Genomic DNA, 20,169 nt, shown 5'->3' with positions numbered 1-20,169 from the left:
AAAGTACACACTCCACAGAGTGAAGGCTCACTTAGCAGGAAATACTCTGAACTGTGCTGAACTCTATCAGGGTTGTTTAATGAAAGGGGAGGTACGTTCTAATAAACAGGAGGAACATCCTTTTTGGGAAGTAGATTAGATTTCCCAGAATCTACCTATTGCCCCTTCTTGCTCCTTACATGGTCTGATGTTTCCTGTAATTGTGCCTTGTAGGTATGTCATTTAGCATACTAATGTATTGCAAGAAGAATATAATAAGTCAGAACTTGGCCCCCTACACTGATATAAATCTGGTCCAGACAAGGAAGCTGTCTTCAGAGCTAGAGTAACCAAATTCATATTCTATAGGCCTGGAGATAATGGGAACTACCACCAGGTGGCACCACTGCTCCCCCTGCCTCCATGTCTCACAACCACACAAAATTAAGAAGATATGAAAATAATGTTATTGCACAACTAAAAAAATACCTTTCCTAAAGAAGAGACTTCTACTGGGATATATATGTATATAAAATTATACATATATATAGCTATATATATATATATATAATATATATAAATGGGTTTTATATATATAATTATGTGAAGGTCCTTACTAAGTAAAGAAAATCTGGTATTAATGTGCCTTCAGTAGCACCTGAGCAGTTGAGACACAAAAGAGAAAATAGATTGCAGGGCAAGATGGCCTTTTTTCCTCAGAGCAGAAGAAACAGAAAACAGTAAACAATTTCTTAAATATTCTGCAAAAGAAAAGGAGAGTAGCTTTCCCACAACTGATTTCCAGTTCTCCATTTCCACTGTTGTCCGTTAAATGGGAATAAAGTTCCCAGGAGCTAAGAATATCATTAGGTCACTAAAAAGCAACAGGTTTTAACCAACACCACAAATTGCCTCCCTATAACATGACATTATGTCCAGAAGTGTCTGATTTCCTGAAAGTTTTAATGAATATTCCTAATCTTTAGCAACTTTTAAGCGTCCTAATTTTCACTTACATTGATTTACACAATATAAAGAGTCAGAAAAGCATGGTGACTAAGACTTCAGGCCCATTTTCTAATATATAGATTCAATACCTCATTATAGCAACAGAAAAAAAATCAATTACTATTATCATGCAGTACAGGAACTGCCAAAGTATTTTTAATATCAAAAAAATCAAAGTGCTGACTCTACTTAAACATGACCTTTCCAGAACAGTCTATGCTATTTAACTTAGAAGCAGGAAAGTATATCAGCCCAAATTAACCTTTTTGCAGTTTCCACTGCATGATTTATAATCTAAAATCAACTTTTAAAAACATAGGGGTGGCCGGCACCATGGCTCAATAGGCTAACTCTCCACATGTGGCACCGCCACACTGGGTTCTAGTCCCGGTCGGGACACCGGATTCTGTCCTGGTTGCTCCTCTTCCAGTCCAGCTCTCTGCTGTGGCCCAGGAGGACAATGGAGGATGGCCCAGGTCCTTGGGCCCTGCACCCGCATGGGAGACCAGGAGAAGCACCTGGCTCCTGGCTTTGGATCAGCGTGGTGCGCTGGCCACAGCAGCCATTGGGGGGGGTGAACCAACGGAAAAGGAAGACCTTTCTCTCTCTCTCTCTCACTGTCCACTCTGCCTGTCCAAAAAAAAAAAAAAACATATAGGGGGCTGGTGCTGTGGCTTAGCGGGAGAAACCGCCACCTGCAGTCCCGGCATCCCATATGGGTGCCAGTTCAAGTCCTGGCTGTTCCACTTCCAATCCAGCTCTCTGCTATGGCCTGGGAAAGCAGTACAAGATGGCCCAAGTCCTTGGGCATGGGAGACCTGGAAGAAGCTCCTGGCTCCTGGCTTCAGATCAGTGCAGCTCTGGCTGTTGCAGCCAACTGGGAAGTGAACCAGCGAATGGAGAACCTCTCTCTTTCTCTGCCTCTCCCTCCCTCCCTCCCTCCCTCTCTCCCTCTCTCTTCCTTCCTCCCTCTCTCCCACTCTCCCTCCCTCCCTCCCTCCCTCCCTCTCTCTCTCTCTCTCTGTAACTGACTTCCAAATAAATAAATAAATCTTTTAAAAATATATATAGGTCACTGCTTATATTAAAGTGACAAAATAGGGCTGGCACCATGGCGCATTAGGTTAATTAATCCTCCACCTGCAGCACCAGCGCCCAGGTTATAGTCCTGGCTGCTCCACTTCTGATCCAGCTCTCTGCTATGGCCTGGATAGCAGTAGAAGATGGCCCAAGTCCTTTGGCCCCTGCACCCATGTGGGAGACCCAGAAGAAGCTCCTAACTCCTAGCTTTGGATCAGCACAGCTCCGGTTGTTGCAGCCATTTAGAGAGTGAGCCAACGCACGGAAGACCTTTCTCTCTGTCTCTCCCTCTCACTGTCAAATAAATAAAATCTTTAAAAAAAAAAGTGACAAAAAATGAAATTAAACATTTCTTATCAATAGTATTCCTCTACTGGATCCTGTATCTACTGTCTGAGATGGAATTCCTAATCACAGCTCAAGCTTTTAGTCAAATTGACAATTACAATGCAAATACTCAGGCTCTGGTTTCTCAAGAACAGGGGTGGGAAGCAATCTTCCTTTCTTTGTAATTTTGTGCATTCTGCAAGGAGCAAAGAAAATAAGTACAGAAAATTTCTCTAATTTTCTCTTGCAAAAAAGAAAATTGTCTCTTCAGTACTATTCTTATGCTCACCAGACGCAATTTGCTTTGAGAACAAATATATAAAAATCAAGGTTAAGGGGAAAAAAGGATACCCAGAGGCTGTATCTAATTATTCAACAAAGTATCCTCTTGAAAGTAATTACCACCTAACAAGGGTATGTTTCCTTTTGTGAAACAGAGAAAAATGAAATTTTAGAAATTAAAAAAGATTTTTCTATCAGCTTCCATTGTAATTTCAGGGTTGTAATTTTGTATATAAATTTCAACTGGCAATATCTCCTAATGTTAAAAAAACTATCAATTAATAAAAATGAATTATATGCAAGCACATAAATATATTTTCAGAATTTTTAGGAAAAGCATTTTGTGACAGAAATATATTCTCCATTTCTTTTTAATCTTTTGGTTTTCTTGCTTCTAATTGTTGTAGTTCATATACAGATCTAAAAACTATTTAAAGGGAATTTCAACAAATTTTCTAAAGTGACGTAACAAATTTTAAATTTAATAAAATAAGAATCTTTGAGTCTTCGTCAACACAAAGAAGAAGAAAGTACTTCTTTACAAAAGGACTCTAAATGAACAAGGATTTTTTTTTTTTTTAAATCACCTTTGGCACCAATTTTAGTAGTAATTGTTTCAGACAAGAATCAGTAATAGATACTAAAATTAGAGGGTGAGACAATGATAAAAACCAGGGTATTTTCAAGTCTCAAAAAGTCTCCCCATAAAACAAATAATTAAAGTGGAATAGTAATAACTTTATACTGGAGGAACCTGGCAGGTAACACAACAAATGTTCAGTTTTCAACAGTACAATAACAAATGGACCTACCTTCTGATCTGATACTGTATTAGTCAGTTTTTGATGCTACAACTAAAATATCTGAGAAATGTTCTTAGGAAGTAAGGAGGTTTATTTCAGCTGATAGCTTTTGTGGTTCCCAGTCAAAATCAGGAACTGTGGTCCAATAAAAATTCAGTTACAAAAATAGTCAGTGAGCCATAATTTGAGGACCCCTGGTTTAATTTGTGTGCAGAAAAATTAATTGGAGCAATTATACCTGTAGTTAACATTTTCTGAACACATGCCAGACACTATGTTAAGCACTGTAGTGGCATTAACTCACACCAATCTGATTAGGTAGACAATACTGTTACCTCCATTTCCCAGAGTACCCAGAGAAGTCAGAGAATTTGTCCAGGTCAAACAGAGGGCAAAAAGGTCAAACCAGGAAGATCTGATTATGTACACTGAATCGTAACAAATTTTCTATACTTTTTCTCACCAGGGTTGAATTATTACATGCAGCAACTATGGAATTATAACCATATTGACAGAGACTAAACAACTAGCCAAGTTAAATATCTATGTTCCAAAAAAGCATTTTTCACAAACCTCCTGTAGCTGCAAGGACATAAGACCCAGTTGATCCTGACGCCTTTCCACCAGCTCTCTTTCTGTGCGCATCTCTCTTTCTATTTCCCGAAGCCTCCGCTCCACCCGATCTGAAACCTTCATCGGAATAAAGGAAAACAATGACATTATCCAGCCAGGAAAAGACTAAACTAAGGAGATATTTTAAGCCAAATATGTCACTACCTAAAGCATTTAACACTGACTTAGCTGTACAGACCGTTCTTATGATACTTAAAACAGCTGACAGAAATTAGTTAAAAGTTAACAAAAGAAAGTAATCATTAGTCTCCAAATAATCCATTCCTGGGTCCCAATGATAGCCTCCAATTTTTAAAACCACAATATTATAATTTGATAGTTCAGAGATAAACATAATACACTAGCAAAGAATGCCATCTGGTGAGACAGCAGGAAAATAACAATTTTGTCAACAACTGTACTTATTACCTAAAAAATGTTAAACTAGGGGAGCAGGGGGTGCTGTTGTAGCACAGGAAGCTCCTGCTAATGAGTCCAGTGCCCCATATCAGTCTATGAGTTTGAGTCTCAGCTGCTCTACTTCCAATCAGGTTTTCTGCTAATGTCTGAGAAGACAAGGGAATGATGGTCCAAGAACTTGGGCCTCTGCTACGCATGATTCAGGATGGAGGTCCTGGATCCTGGCTTCAGCCTGGCCCAGTCATGGCTGCTGTGGCCATTTGGGAGTGATCCAGTAGATGAAGATTTCCCTTTCTCTCTCTTTCATTCTATCTTTCAAATAAATAAATAAATCTTTTAAAAATGACCTATCTACGTAATTCTTTTCCATTTTTGTTACCCATGAACATTACCTGCCTAGGAAGATGTTGATATTGATGTCAAGCAAATAACTAAAAGGGCTTTTTATTAAATTATCTTTTCTACTTGATCTGCTAAAAATAAATAAGCTGTAAAAGATCAAAAACTAAAGTCAAAGTGAAAAATGTTTAATTGATACTCTAAAATAAACATGAAAAATTTTGTCAAGATTTTCCTTACTAAAAGTTGTACAAATTCAAACACATTTCATATATACATTATTATAACAACCCCTAAGTATAATTTATACTATGCAACAATGTATATATTTGGAACAGAAGCACACAGAATAGAAAACATTTTGCATTCATTTAAAAGAAGCAATGAACCATAGCCCTGTTGTATAAAAATTTTTGCTACCAATTCTGTGTTTGACAGTCAAGAAAGGTGCAGGTCAGGAGGGACCTTATTGGGAAATGTCCTCAACTAGATTATGGTGAAAGATGCAAAAATTTACTATCGAGTTTACTAGTAAATCTACTAAAAATCACTGAGTTGTACATGTAAAACAGATTAATTTCACTGTAATTTATAGCTTAAATTATTTTTTAGAAAGATGTAAATAAACATGTTCAATTAGTCAATAAAGGATGAGCAAAAGCAGTCTATGAAAAATTTAGCTTATGGGGCCTGTTCTATGGTGTAGTAGATGAAGCTTCTGCCTGCAGCACCAGCATCCCAGATGGGCACCCCTGGCTGCTTCTGATCCAATCCAGCTCTCTGCTATGGAAAGGCAGTAGAGGACGGCCCAAGTGCTTGGGCTCCTGCACAGGAGTGGGAGACCTGGAGGAACCTCCTGGCTCCTGGCTTCGGACCAGCCCACCTCTGGTGGTTGTGGCCCTATGGGGAGTGAACTAGCGGATGACAGACCTTTCTGTCTCTCCCTCTCTCTGTCCCTAACTCTACCTCTCAAATAAACAAAATCTTTCAAAAAAAATTTGTACTTACTAAGACTGGTAAGACTTACATAGATATCCTCTAGTACTTAAAATTAATAAAGATATTTACTATAATATCCAGTATTTTCTCAGAAACTTGAAACATTCTTTAAGCAACAAGCTCCTAATTCACTCTGGTAATCAACCTTAATATCCTTAGCTAACTTACTATTGCATCAAAAAATGAATATAGCACCTGCTATCACAAAAAACAATATTGAATGATAAGAAAAAGCCACCAATCCATTTCATCTTTTTTAATATTTATTTATTCATTTGAAAGGCAGAGTTACAGAGAAGCAGAGACAGAGAGAGAAGGGGAGAGAGAGAGGTCTTAAATCTGCTGGTTCACTCCCCAAATGGCCAAAACAGTTGGAGCTACGCTGATTAGAAGCCAGGAGCCAGGAGCTTCTTCTGGGTCTCCCATATGGACGTGGGGGCCCAAGGACTTGGGTCATCTTGTACTGCATTCCCAGGCCATAGCAGAGAGCTGGATTGGAAGTGGAGCAGCCAGGACTCGAACCAGTGCCCATATGTTGTGCCAGCACTGCAGGCAGCGGCCTCACCCACTACGCCACAGCGTCAACCCCTCCATTTAATTTTTACCAAGTCAAAAACAGAGTGGCAAGCATTTGGCAGAGCTGTTAAGACATCTTGAGATGACTACATCCAATATCAAAGTGAAAAGGTCTGAATCCCAACTCTGCTCCCAATTCCAGCTTCTTACTCATGTGCACCTTAGGAGGCAGCAGATGATGGCTCAAGTTGTTGGGTCCCAGACACCCACATGGGAGACCAACATTGAGTCCTAGTCTCCTGACTTCAGCCTGGACCAGTCTTGGTTGATGTGGGCATTTGGGGAATACACCAACAGATGGAAGATTTCCCTTTGTTTCTGTCTCTCTCTTTCAAATAAATAAAAATTTAATATAAATAAATAAGCAAAAATAACAAGCACTAGAGAGGATGTGGAGAAACCAACCCTGGAGCACTGCTGATGGAAATGGAAAATTGGGCAGCCACTACGGAAGACCATTTTTTTGTGGATGAGAACTAAGATCCACTCTCAGCAAATTTCAAGTACACAATGCAACATTATTAACTATAGTCACCAAGCCGTACATTACATATCCTGAACTTATCCATCCTACATAACTGACTCTTCATTCCCCGTGACCTACATCTCTCCATTTTCCCCATCCCCCAAACTCCCCCTGCCCAGAAACCACCTTTCTATTCTTTTATGAGAGACCTTTTTTTAGATTTCACATGTAAGTGAAATCATGCAGTATGTATCTTTTTGCGCTTGTCTCTTTCACTTAGCATCATGTCCTCCAGGTTCATCCATGTCGTTACAGGTGACTGGGTTTCCTTCTGAAGGCTGAATAACAGTCTACAGCATATGGATGTACTTTAAAAAGTTCACAGAAAGATAAAGTTAAAGTATGTTTAGTTTGATGCAAAAAGAACATTTTTTAAATCCATGGTTCTTTTGGGGCTGGAGCTGTGGCATAGCAGGTAAAGTGCTGGTATCCCATATGGGTGTTGGTTTGCATCCCGGATGCAACACATCCGATCCAGCTCTCTGCTACAGCCTAGGAAAGCAGTAGAAAATGTCCCAAGAACTTGGGTCCCTGCATCCACATGGGAGACCCGGAAGAAGCTCTAGGCTCCTGGCTTTGGGTTGGCACAGCTCCGACCACCGCAACCAGTTGGGGAGTGAACCAGCATAGAAAGACCTCTATCTCTCTGCCTATCCTCTCTCTGTGTAACTCTGATTTTCACATAAAACAAATAAATATCTTTTTAAAAATCCATGGTTTTTTTCATAATAGGCATTTTCCAGGAACTTCTGCAGACTCCTCATATTTCTACAATTTCTTTTAAACATTTAGGGGTCAACAAATGCGGATACTGATTTAATTTTGAGATACTGATTTCATTTCCTTTGGACATATGTACACCCAGAAGTGGGATTGCTGGATCATAAATTAGTTGCATTTTTAATTTTGATAAAAATGTTTGCATTATGCAGCTTCTGACATAGGTTCCAATGATCCCCACTTTCTGGTACTCATGTACTTTCTATATACCCTACCTTTGAATGCTGGATGGCGCTAGAAATTTCTGATAAAGAGAAATCAAAGCAAAAGTAACAGGATTAGGTAACAAGAATGACTCCAACTTGCTAGCATTTGCTCATTTGCATGATCTGATTGAGCACACTATCATGGTTTCAGATCCTCCACAGAGATATCATTTGTCAAAGAAAAGGAGAGGTCTCTGAACAACATGTCATGACAAACTGATTCCTCAAGTCCAATGACACATAAAGAAATGGATCCTAAACACAATCGCATGATGATTCAGGGAGCAGACCCAATTCAGTAGATCCAGCAGAAAACTGCAGTGAGAAAACCATGGCCACCGGTGCCCACTAAGCCACATTTGGACTCCTAATCCCCTGCAAGTGCCAGATAATAACTGGTGTTTTAAGCTAGCAAGTTTGGGTAAACACACTACAAAGCAACAGATAATACAATGTTTTTACCTGTTTTCAAATAAACCCTAATCCAGAAAATAAGCTGGAGAGTCTGATAAAGAAATAACGTATATATTCTCCACTGCATCCAAAAAATTTCCAACTATTCCATAGAAATTTATCCTTCAACTCAAAACACTACAATTTACATAAGTAATGGGCATCTCTATAATTCAGTGATACAGGACCACATCTTTTGTTTTTAAAGATTTATTTTACTTATTTCAAAGGCAGATGTAGACAGAGAAGGACAGTATATATAGAGAGATCTTCGTTCTACTGGTTCACTGCCCAGATTGCTGCCAAAGCCAGGGCTGGACCAGGCTGAAGCCAGGAGCTTCTTCGGGATCTCTCCCCTAGGTGGCAGGTGTACTTGGACCATTTTCTGTTGCTTTCTCAGGCACAGTAGCAGGGAGCTTGATTGGAAGTGGAGCAGCCAGAACTCAAATGGGCATCCATATGGGATGTTGCCATTGCAGGTGGCAGCTTTACCCATTACAACACAACGCTGGCCCCAATAACCACAACTTTACTTCCAGCCCTGCCATGTACTGGCCTTCTGAGTAGCCTTCTAAATGAAGCACACATTATTTAAGCTATTCAAGTAATTTAAATTCTCTAGAAATAAATGTCATCATCTATAAAATAAGAACGATGGAACTTGCCCTGCTAGCCGTTCAGACTGGCGTGGTGTAAAAGTACCCAGTACTGAAAAGAAAAATACAAATGAAGCATCAGTGTTCTGACACAGAGGGTTAAACTGCTAGCAATGTCAGCATCTCATATCAGAGCACCAGTTCAAGTTCCAGCTGCTCTGCTTCCAATCCAACTTCCTGCTAAGGCACCTAGGAAGGCAGCAAAAGAGGCCCAACTATAGGGGACCCTGCCACGCATGTGGGAGACAAGGACGGGTTCCAGGCTCCTGGCTTTGGCCTGGACCAGCCCCAGCCATTCCAGCCATTTGGGGAGTAAACCAGCAGACTTCTTTCTCTCTGTGTTTATCCTTTTCTCTTTGTCACTCTACCTTTAAAACAAAATAAACAAATATATATGTATGTGTGTGTATACATATAAATATGCACACACAAACACAAATAAACGATGAGGCTGAAAATGAGAGCTGTTCTACAGTATCTGTGTTTCCCATCTCCTTTCCTCTCTACTAAGAGAATTTACTACTAGACAAGCAGCTGTCAAATACGAACAATACATTTTCTTCTCAGCTGCTAGGCGGCCATGTGATTAAATTCTGACAAATGTGTTTAAGTGTCAGGTGACAACTTCAAGAAATAAAAACATACCACAATAGATAGCATATGGGCATATTTTGTTTCCTTACTCAACTCTTTCTCCATTCTGCTATCTAGACACTGCCATCATACATCATGAAGTTGAGACCATACGAGTAGAAAAAAACAGCACGAGAGAAAAAGCCAGAGTCCCTAATACACTGTTAGTCAATATGGAGAATTTCAGAGAACTTGTAATGCCAGACTGAGATTTTCCCACAAGAGAGAAATACCTTTTATTTTCCAAAAAGCCACAGTTATTTGGGATTTTCTGTCATTCATGGTTGCAACCAATCTTAACTGATAGAAAGAGTAAGCACTTAGTGAACTGCAAAATGCTAAGCAAGTACAACATCTAAATCTCAAATCTCAAAAATATATTAATTATAAAGGCGATACATAGAGCCATACATTTAGTATGGTACGTGGTATAAATTACATGACTGAAAAGGGGAGGCAGGAAAGTCCTATTAAGGAGTGAATTTCACTGGTGACCTAAATGACAAGAGAGATCATCATGTAAAAATTTAACAAAAGAAAACAAGTTTAAAGATCCTAATGCAGGGGCTGGCACTGTGGCACAGTGGGTAAAGCCATCACCTGCAGTGCCGGCATCCTATACGGGTGCCAGTTTGAGTCCTGGTTGCTCCACTTCCAATCCAGCTCTCTGCTATGGCCCAGGAAAGCACTGGAAGACAGGCTAAGTCTTGGGACCCTGCACCCGCATGGGAGACCTATATATGGGAGCTCCTGGCTCCTGGCTTCGGATTGGCGCAGCTCCAGCAGCTGCAGCCATCTAGGGAGTGAACCAACGGATGGAAGACTGACCTCCTCTCTCTGCCTCTGCCTCTCTGACTAAAAAGTAAATAAATAAAATCTTAGAAAAAAAAAAAAGATCCTAATGTAGAAATGAATTTAGCAAATCAAGGGATATAGAGAATTCCAGAGAATATATGACCATTAGCCATGGTAAGGAATATGGAGAGGCAGCCCAGGTAGAATTTTTTAAAAGCTAAAAAATAATTCAGTATGATGATAATTTTTGAAAATAACTTGGCTGCCATGAAAAGCACAGATGGGGCAAGTAGAAGAGTAGAAAAACTAATGCCATGGAGGCCACTGCAGGGAATCACTGAGAAAAAATACTGGTTGAACATAAGTATTAGAAGGTAGTCAGCATTTGGCATAGTTAGTTAAGACATAGCTTGGAATGCTCTCATCCCTTATCAGTGTGCCCGAGTTAGAGTCCCAGCTCCATTCTCAATTCCAGCTTTCTGATAATGCACACTGCAGCAGCAGGTGATGGCTCAAGTAGCTGGGTACCCACCAGCCATATGAGAGACTGGGTTCCAGGATCCTGACTTCATCCCAAACAGAAGCTACTACAGGCATTTAGAGAGTGAATCAGTGGGTAGGAGATCTCCATCTCTCTGACTCCTTCTCTGTTTCTCTGCCTCTCAAATAAATCAAATATTTTTTCTAAAAAAATAAAAGTATGAAAAGCAGTAAAAATTTCAGAAATTAAGAGGACATTCTGTGAAGGATTGAAAGTATGGTGTGCAGGAAAGGATCCAGGGTAACTGTAGGTGATTACCTGTGCCAGTGGATACAAGTGATGCCACTCCCTGGGACAAGGAAGATCGAAGTGAGAGCAAGTAAAAACAGTGAAGAATGATGTGGCCTCCAATGATGATATATCATAGACATATATCTTTGGAGTGATGCTATAACTCCCAGTAGGAATTATTTTAAAGAATTCATTTATTAAAACTTCTTTATTTTTCTATCTCTAAAACCTAAGGGCCAGCATCGTGACACAGTAGTAAAGCCACTGCCTGCAATCCTGGCATCCCATATGGGTGCCAGTTTGAGTCCCAGCTGCTCCTCTCCAATCTAGCTCCCATCTAATTACCCTAGGAAAGCAGCAGAAGATGACCCAAGTGCTTGGGCTCCTGCACCCACGTGGGAGATCCAGAATCAACTCCTGGCTTGAGCCTGGCCCAACCATTTAAGGAGTGAACCAGCAGATGGAAGATCTCTCTGTCTCTCCCTTTCCCTGTGACTCTGCCTTTCAAACAAATAAAATAAATCTTAAAAAAAAAAAAAGAGTACAAAGGTGTTCAACATTAAAAAAAACCTAAAAGAAAAACATAAATATGTAATTCATTATAAAAGAATTCATTTTATCTGAATCCTTTATCATTTATATTATTAAGACATCAAAACATCCTAAATCTCCATACTGTTATAAAACAGGAAATTTATAGATAAATAAAAATAATGGCTTTCAAATATATTACATTTAATGAAAGGAACTGAAACATACAAAAGCAAAAACATTCTTCTCATGGGATTGTATTATGACTTTTCAACATCTTAATACCTCAACATCTTTAACTCTATGAGTATCTGAAGTTTAAAATTTATTTAAGTGTATTTTATATATTCTGTTATTTTAGCCTATACAATAACTATGTTATCCTAAATGTGCTATTGAGAAAACTATAGAATTTATTAATAATAAATGCTTCTAAAAACAGCAGGATCCATTCTTATATTTTTATTTTTAATAACCTGTCTATAGAAAAATAAAATAGACTATTTTCTCCACAAATAATCAAACTTAATATGCAGTCATATCACACTCAACTGGGTAAAATCTAGACAACCAATGAACTGAAATTTTCCCTAAGGCATGTAGCCGACACAATATTAATTGTTTATCACAAGTGTTAAAAATATTTTTCATAACATTATGCTATCAATAGTAACTTTGCCATCCAAAGCGCAATTTTAAACAAACAATTATGATTCACAAAGAATTAACAAATCAGATCTTGGCATGTGTGACAGCAACCAATACTTTTTTCTCTCAAAGAAAAATGTACTCCATAAGCTTTCATGATATATTTTAGTCACTGAGACCAACACGCACGATAAACAATTGTAGCATCAGAACAAGACATGGTAAACATGACTGCCAGCAGGTGCCACTACAAAGTGAAACTGGGGGGAGACCGTGACAGTCACTTATTTTTACTTTATGTATTTGTACAATATTTGAAAGTTTTCCACAGCAAACGAGCATAAGATTGGTAATTTCATTTCAACTTAAATCTGGAGCAGGGGAACAGCTGCTGCCTCTGAAAAGCTTAACACACAAATAACAAACTACATCTTTTCTCTCAACATGCTAGCATGAATTAAGAAATACAACACAGTATGTCAGTTATAAAATGTAAATGTTGAATTCAATTGCAATAAATGAGTCACAAATCTGTATTAAGCCTTATAATCACTAGAAGCAAACATCATGTGGCCTTCATAAAACCTTGTAAACTTAAACAATATTGTTTTTAAATTTTATATTAGACAACTGTTTCTTTAAAAAAAAAAGATTTATTTTATTTATTTGAAAGAGTTACAGAGAGAGGTAAAGCCAGAGAGAGTGAGAAAGAGAGGTCTTCCATCCACTGGTTCACTCCCCAGATGATATCAACAGCCAGAGCCGAGCTGATCCAAAGTTAGGAGTTAGAAACTTCTTCCATGGGGGCAGGGGCCCAAGAACTTGAGCCATCTTCTACTGCTTTCCCATGCCATAGCAGAGAGCTGGATCGGAAGTGGAGCAGCCAGGACTCGAACCAGCGCCCATATGGGATGCCAGCACTACAGACTGGGCTTTACCCCACTGAGCCACAGTACTGGCCCCAAGACAACTGTTTTGTTTTTGTTTTTGTTTTTAATTTATTTGACAGATAGAGTTAGACAGTGAGAGAGACAGAGAGAAAGGTCTTCCTTCCATTGGTTCATCCCACAAATGGCCGCTACGGCCGGAGCTACACCAATCCGAAGCCAGGAGCGAGGTGCTTCCTCCTGGTCTCCCATGCAGGTGCAGGGGCCCAAGCACTTGGGCCATCCTCCACTGCCCTCCCTGGCCCCAGCAGAGAGCTGGACTGAAAGAGGAGCAACCGGGACTAGAACCCAATGCACATATGGGATGCAGCGCCACAGGCAGAGGATTAACCAAGAAAGCCCCAGTGCTGGCCCCCAACAACTGTTCTTAATCAGTACTACCCATGAATTCACTCATGGTGTATTATGAGACAACCCTATTTAGACAACAAATTATCAAAAGCACGAAACAAGCTGTATCAGAACAACTTGCTCAGAGGAAATGGCACACAAACAATTCAACCAAGTTCACAACTTGGTGTGTACAATATTCTGCGTTTAGACAATATAAAAGGCTGTGCCCTAATCAACTGGATACACTGGACAGTTGGTTTAACAGGCAAACTGTATTGAGCAACTGTACCAATCAGTTGAAAAGCAGTGAATATGGTATCTAGTCAGTCAATCACAGCTTTATCTGATGTAGACTAAATCTTGATGTATGGCAATAATCTTAGGAAAGAGTTTGGCTTCCTTTGAATTCAGCTAACTGCTTTTTGCTCAGTGGTTACACTTTAAACACACAGTAAACTACAGAATATATGTAAGATAAAACTTGGTAGTTTTATTTGCTATGTGAAAAAAGTCAAATGAAATAACTTCATTATTAGTTCTCTTGTCACATGGTAAAAAGTGAAACTTAACAAAATGTGATGTATATTAGGCAAATTATTATTATCAAGTCATAAATTCAAATCAACCAACCTATCTAGCAATTTCAAAAAAATAGCATGACAATATAGCCAGATGTGAATATCACTCACTCAGGTCTAGAAAGAGCTCAGCAGAATACAAGGGACAACAAAGTTTGGACCAAAGCTCTTTTACAGTAATATTCACAAGTTGTATATCAATTTAACAAGCAAATCAAATTTTTACAGTGAAAAATTTAGTTACATGGCCAGCATAGTGGCACAGAGGATTAAGCAGATGCTTACAATGCTGGCATACCGTATCAGAATGTTAGTTTGAGTCCCAGCTACTGTTCTTCCAATCCAGCTTCCTTCCTGCTAATGTGCCTGGAAAGGCAGATGGGACATCAGAATAGAGTTCTTGGCTCCTAGCTTCACTCTGGCCCAGCCTTGAATGTTGCAGCCGTTTAAAGAATAAACCTGTGAATAGAAGATTCTCTCTCTCCCCCTCCCTCTCTGTCTGTGTGTCTGTGTGTGTGTCTCATACTCCCCTTCCTTCTTTCCTTTTCTCTCCCCCTTTTCCCTCCTCTTTCTCTGCCTTCCAAGTAAATAAAATAAATCATAAAAAAGCTTAGCTAAATTTTGTGCATTAATAATAGCAAATATAGTAACAGAATCTAATACATACAAAAAAAATCCAGGAAGTTTCACTTCCAAAAATAGTAGCCTAGATAATTCAGATAAAATAGACAAGTATTTTAAATAAAAATGTATTTTAAGGCACAAGAAAGCTAAAAAAAAAAAAGGAATAAGGACATATGAGAATAAAATACAGGAAAAGAAACAAACTCTGAGAGGTTGGTCTGTCTTTCAGTCAATTAAAAGCCCTAGTTCAAACCAGCGAGTTCAAACACTGAGAAGTTCAAGTTTTTAGAGACTGTGGGGTTAAAGGCAAAAATTTGGGAGTTTAGAACCTTTCAAGGAAAGGAACCCTGGTTAACCATCTTCCTCCCTAGCAGCCTTTGGACTAGAATCCTAAAGGGCCAGCAATTAAGGATAAGCCAGAAATACTTAAATAGTTCAACTCTTAAATTATCTCAACAAAACAATAAAATAATCCAAGATTGCTATTAGCCATAGTATATAACAATAAGCAAATACACATAGGTACTTAAAATATTTCTGAAAAATGCAATCTAAAAATGGGTTTAGAGGCCGATGCTGTGGCGCAGAAGGTAAAGCCGCCACCTGCAATGCTGGCATCCCATATGGGCGTCGGTTCGAGTCCCGGCTGCAACATTTCCGATCCAGCTCTCAGCTATGGCCTGGGAAAGCAGTAGAAGATGGCCCAAGTCCTTAGGCCCCTGAACCCGCAAGGGAGACCAGGAAAAAGCTCCTGGATCTTGGCTTCAGATAGACACAGCTTCGGCCATTGCAGCCTACTGAGAAGTGAACCAGCAGGTAGAAGACCTCTCTCTCTGTCTATGCCTCTCCTTCTCTCTCTGTGTAACTCTTTCAAATAAATAAATATTTTTTTAAAAAAATGGGTTTATATTGCTGTAAAAGAAAAATTTGAAATATAAACATATTTTTAGAATACACATTTCTATTTACTTTCCATAGACCACTTGTATAAGTGGATTTTTACACCAAAATAAACATATTTTAATTTAATTTTCCACGTATTTCTTGAAATACCCTCTTATGTATTCTCATAAATAGTAAAATCCTAGGCCCCTATCAGAGTAGCCACAACCCACTACACTTTCTAGTATCCAGTTGGCATAGTACTCAATCCCCAGGGGTCCACGGGCTCCACTGACCCATATGCCAACACTTTTTGAAGCTGAGCAGGCACAACATCTCACACTACATGGAATCAGAACTTTGGTTGAGCTGTGCCACCCTGCCTACCAGACCAAACAGTCACAGGCCCACATTTAACTGAAACTAAACAAAACTCCCTGTGTTATTCTATTTTCCATAGTTATCACAAAATATCTCAAACTGGGTAATATATAAAGAAAAGAGATCTATTTAGCTCACAATTTTGGAGGTTCAAGAGCATGGTGCCAACATCTCTGCTGTAATGAGGGCCTCACAGTGATGGCATCACAATGGCAGGAGCATACGTGCAAGTAAGACAGGAGGACAGGAAGCCAGAGATTGGGAAGGGGCCAGCCTTGCTCTTTTATAAAAACACCCATGAGAACTAACCAGGGTCCCAAAACAACTACCCTAAACCCTTCCCAGGGCAATATTTCCAATGACCTATCAACCTCCCATTAGGCTCTACCTCTTAAAGGTCCCCTCACCTCTTAACATCATCACAATGGGGAAGAAGCTTCCCATACATGAACCCTTGGGGGATTAAGCACATCCAAACTTAGTACTTCCTCAGTCTAAGCTGCTGAGGAATCATAACTGTCCAAGGACTGAAATCATCACTGTACTACTCCCCACCCCACAGGGCCCAAGTAACAGCAGCATTTTGCCACTCCTAGGTCCTTGCTGCTGTAGCACCTGATCTTACAGGGCCTGGGCCACTGTCATGTACCAGCATCCTAGTGTCTGCAGTCATCATTGCCTGGCACCTCATTCCCTGGAGTCCAAGCTACCACTGTTTCTGTTGGCTCGGGGTCACAAAAATACAGCTGTGAGGGGCTAGAATTGGGGTGCAGCAGGTTAAGCCGCCTCCTGTGAGTCAGCATCCCATATGGGCACTGGTTCAAGTCTTGACTGCACCACTTCTGATCCAGCTCTCTGCTAATGTTCCCGGGAAAGCAGCAGAAGATGGTCCAAGGGCTTGGGTCCCTGAATGGAGTTCCAGGCTCCTGCCTTCAACCTGTCCTGGCCCCAGCATTATAGACATTTGAGGAATGAATCAGTGGATGAAAGATATTCTCTCCCCACCCCCACAATGCCCCTCTAACTCTTTCAACTAAATTCTATCCCGGTTGCCCCTCTTCCAGGCCAGCTCTCTGCTATGGCCCAGGAAGGCAGTGGAGGATGGCCCAGGTCCTTGGGCCCTGCACCCGCATGGGAGACCAGGAGAAGCACCTGGCTCCTGGCTTCGGATCAGCGTGATGAGCCGGCCGCAGCAGCCATTGGAGGGTGAACCAACGGCAAAAAGGAAGACCTTTCTCTCTGTCTCTCTCTCTCTCACTATCCACTCTGCCTGTCAAAAAAAAAAAAAAAAAAATTTAGCTGTGCCCAGCTCTCTAAGGCCCAAGCCTCCGAAGTACCCTTTCCTCCCCTGAGCTATGAGAGTGCCCAGTTCTTTTCCCCACAGTGGGAATCAAAGCTACATCCCAAGTCCCCTGGGCATGAGCTGCTGCAATGTGTCTCAGAGAATCAGAGAAGATCTCAGTTTATTAGGATAACTGCATCCAATCATGGCTTGGAAATTGAAACTCTGCCTCAAGTTTCTGATGCTACATAGGATTTGCAAGATCCTGAGCTTAGGAACCTGGCTCCATAATCACTTCAAGCATCTGTGCATGCATCCTAGTGCCTCTGTAGCTGCCTGTGATCCATATCAGATCCAACAACAAGAGAGATTCCCCCCAGCATACACTTCTCACTGTGATAAGAACAAGAGGATACCAAAGCCTCTCTCTAATAATCTACATAGCTACCATCAACATCACAAATTCCAGTAGCCTAGGCTGCTGAGGCAAATGTAACATTGATACTGTTGATCACAGCTGAAACTGGAACTACATCACTGAACCCACACAGAATCAAAGCTACCACATACAGCCCTTCAAGCATCCTCAGGCTAGTCTGCAGGTAAAAGTCTTCTAGGAAAGTTACACGAAACATAAAAATATAAGGAAACATGACACTGTCAAAGGAACATAACATTTCTCCAGTAGCTAAAACAGTGAAAGAGAAATTTGGGGATTGCCTGAAAAAGCTTTCAAAACGATTGTAAGGAAATTCAGCAAGATGCAAAAGAATACAAATACATAACTCAATGAAATCAGGAAAACAATTTGCTGAGAAATATAACAGATATGTAATGAAGAACTAAATATAACTAATGGAATTAAAAATTCAACAAGTGAATTTTAATATACAATTGAGAACTTCAATAGCAGACTTTATCAAGCAAAAGAAGGGATCTATGAACTTGAAGATAGGTCTTATGAAATGATTCAATAATATGAGGAGAGAGTGAAAAAGGGTAAAGGCAGCCAATGGAAATCATGGAACACCATAAAGCAAACAAGCGGGTATTTTTTAAGATTTATTTCATTTATTTGATGGGCAGAGTTAATAAAGAGATGGAAAGACAGAGGGAGAGGGTGCCGGTTCTAGTCCCAGCTGCTCCACTTCCAACCCAGCTCTCTGCTATGGCCTCAGAAAGCAGTGGAAGATGACCCAAGTCCTTGGGCCCCTGTACTCGCATAGGAGAATTGGAAGAAGTTCCCGGCTCCTGGCTTCATATCAGCGCAGCTTCAGCCATTGTGGCCAACTGAGGAGTGAACCAGCAGGTAGAAGACCTCTCTGTCTATGCCTCTCCTTCTCTGTGTAACTCTTTCAAATAAAATAAATCTACAGAAAAAAAAAAAAGGGGGGGGGGGAGATCTTTCATTTGCTAGTTCACTTCCCATTTGCCTACTTGGCCAGGGCTGGGCCAGGCCAAAGCCAGGAGCTAGAAATTCTGTCTGGATCTCCATCTACATGGGCCATCTTCCGCTGCTTTTCTAGGCACATTAGCAGGGAGCTGGAAAGGCAGTGGGGCAGCAAGAACTCCAATCAATACTCCAAAATGAGATGCCAGCATTGCAGGCAAGGCTTAACCAGCTGCATGCCAACGCTGGCCACAACAAACATTTACGCTATGTGAGTCCCAGAAAGAAAAGATGTGGAAAACAGGGGCAAAAAACTTATTTAATGAAATAATTGCTAAAATCTGAAGTCTTAGGAGAAGTACAGACATCTGGATCCATGATATTCAAAAATCCCCAAAAGATTCAACCCAAAGAGGTACTATCCAAGATACATTATAATCAAATTGTCAAAAGTCAAAGACTGGGCCAGAGCTGTGGCAAAGAGGGTAAAGCTGCTGCCTGCAGTGCTGACATCCCACATGGGCACTGGTCTGAGTCCTGGCTGCTCTACTTCCTATTCAGCTCTCTGCTATGGCCTGGGAAAGCAGAAGACGGTCCAAGTGCTTGTGCCCCATACCCATGTGGGAGACCTGGAAAAAGCTCCTGGCTCCTGGCTTGAGATCAGCACAGCTCTGGCTATTGCAGCCATCTGGAAAGTGAACCAGCGGATAGAACAACTCTCTCTCTCTCTGCCTCTGCCTCTCTGTAACTCTGTCTTTCAAATAAATAAATAAATCTTTAATAAAAAGTCAAAGACCAAGAGAAAATTTTAAAAGCAGCAAATAAATAAAAAGCATCAATTTATATATAAAGTTATCTTCTGTACACTACCAGCAGATTTCTTTGGAGAAATCTTACAAGCCAGGAGAGAATAAGATGATACATTCAAAGTGTTAAAAAACAAAAGTTAGTTTCCAGCCAAGACTACTATACTCAAAAAAGTTGTCTTTCAAAAATGAGAAATAAAGTATTTCACAAATAAGCAAAAAGTGGGGGAATCCATTACCACTAGATGTGCCTTACAAGAAACATTGTAAGAAAGTTCATTGGGGGGCTGGCGCTGTGGCACAGTGGGTTAACGCCCTGGCATGAAGCACCGGCACCCCATATGGGCACTGGTTCTAATCCTGGCTGCACCACTTCTGATCCAGCTCTCTGCTGTGGCCTGGGAAAGCAGTAAAACATGGCCCAAGTCCTTGGGCCCCTACACCCATGTGGGAAGCCTGGAAGAAGCTCCTGGCTCCTGGCTTTGAATCGGCGCAGTTCCGGCCGTTGCGGCCAAATGGGG

The 20,169-nt window shown here is 40.4% G+C and overlaps 1 protein-coding gene across 11 annotated transcripts in view; it reads right to left on the bottom strand.

Moving 5' to 3' along the window:
• CEP128 (centrosomal protein 128) overlaps nt 1-20,169 on the bottom strand; it is a 620,584-nt gene that overhangs the window by 543,785 nt on the left and 56,630 nt on the right. For 10 of the 11 annotated variants that reach the window (XR_009864818.1, XM_062181524.1, XM_062181523.1 and 7 more), the window contains one exon: nt 4,053-4,169. The exons of the other annotated variant lie outside the window; for it this stretch is intronic. Coding sequence is in view for 9 of the 10 variants with exons in the window: in XM_062181524.1 (XP_062037508.1) it covers nt 4,053-4,169 (117 nt within the window). In the remaining variant the exon portion in view is untranslated. The remainder of the gene's footprint in view (nt 1-4,052; nt 4,170-20,169) is intronic. 11 annotated transcript variants of the gene reach the window in all.

This window comes from Lepus europaeus, chromosome 22, assembly GCF_033115175.1.
Source record: "Lepus europaeus isolate LE1 chromosome 22, mLepTim1.pri, whole genome shotgun sequence".
Lineage (NCBI taxonomy): Eukaryota > Metazoa > Chordata > Mammalia > Lagomorpha > Leporidae > Lepus > Lepus europaeus.
Note: the sequence above shows the minus strand (reverse complement) of the source record. Positions and strands in the feature narration are given on the sequence as shown.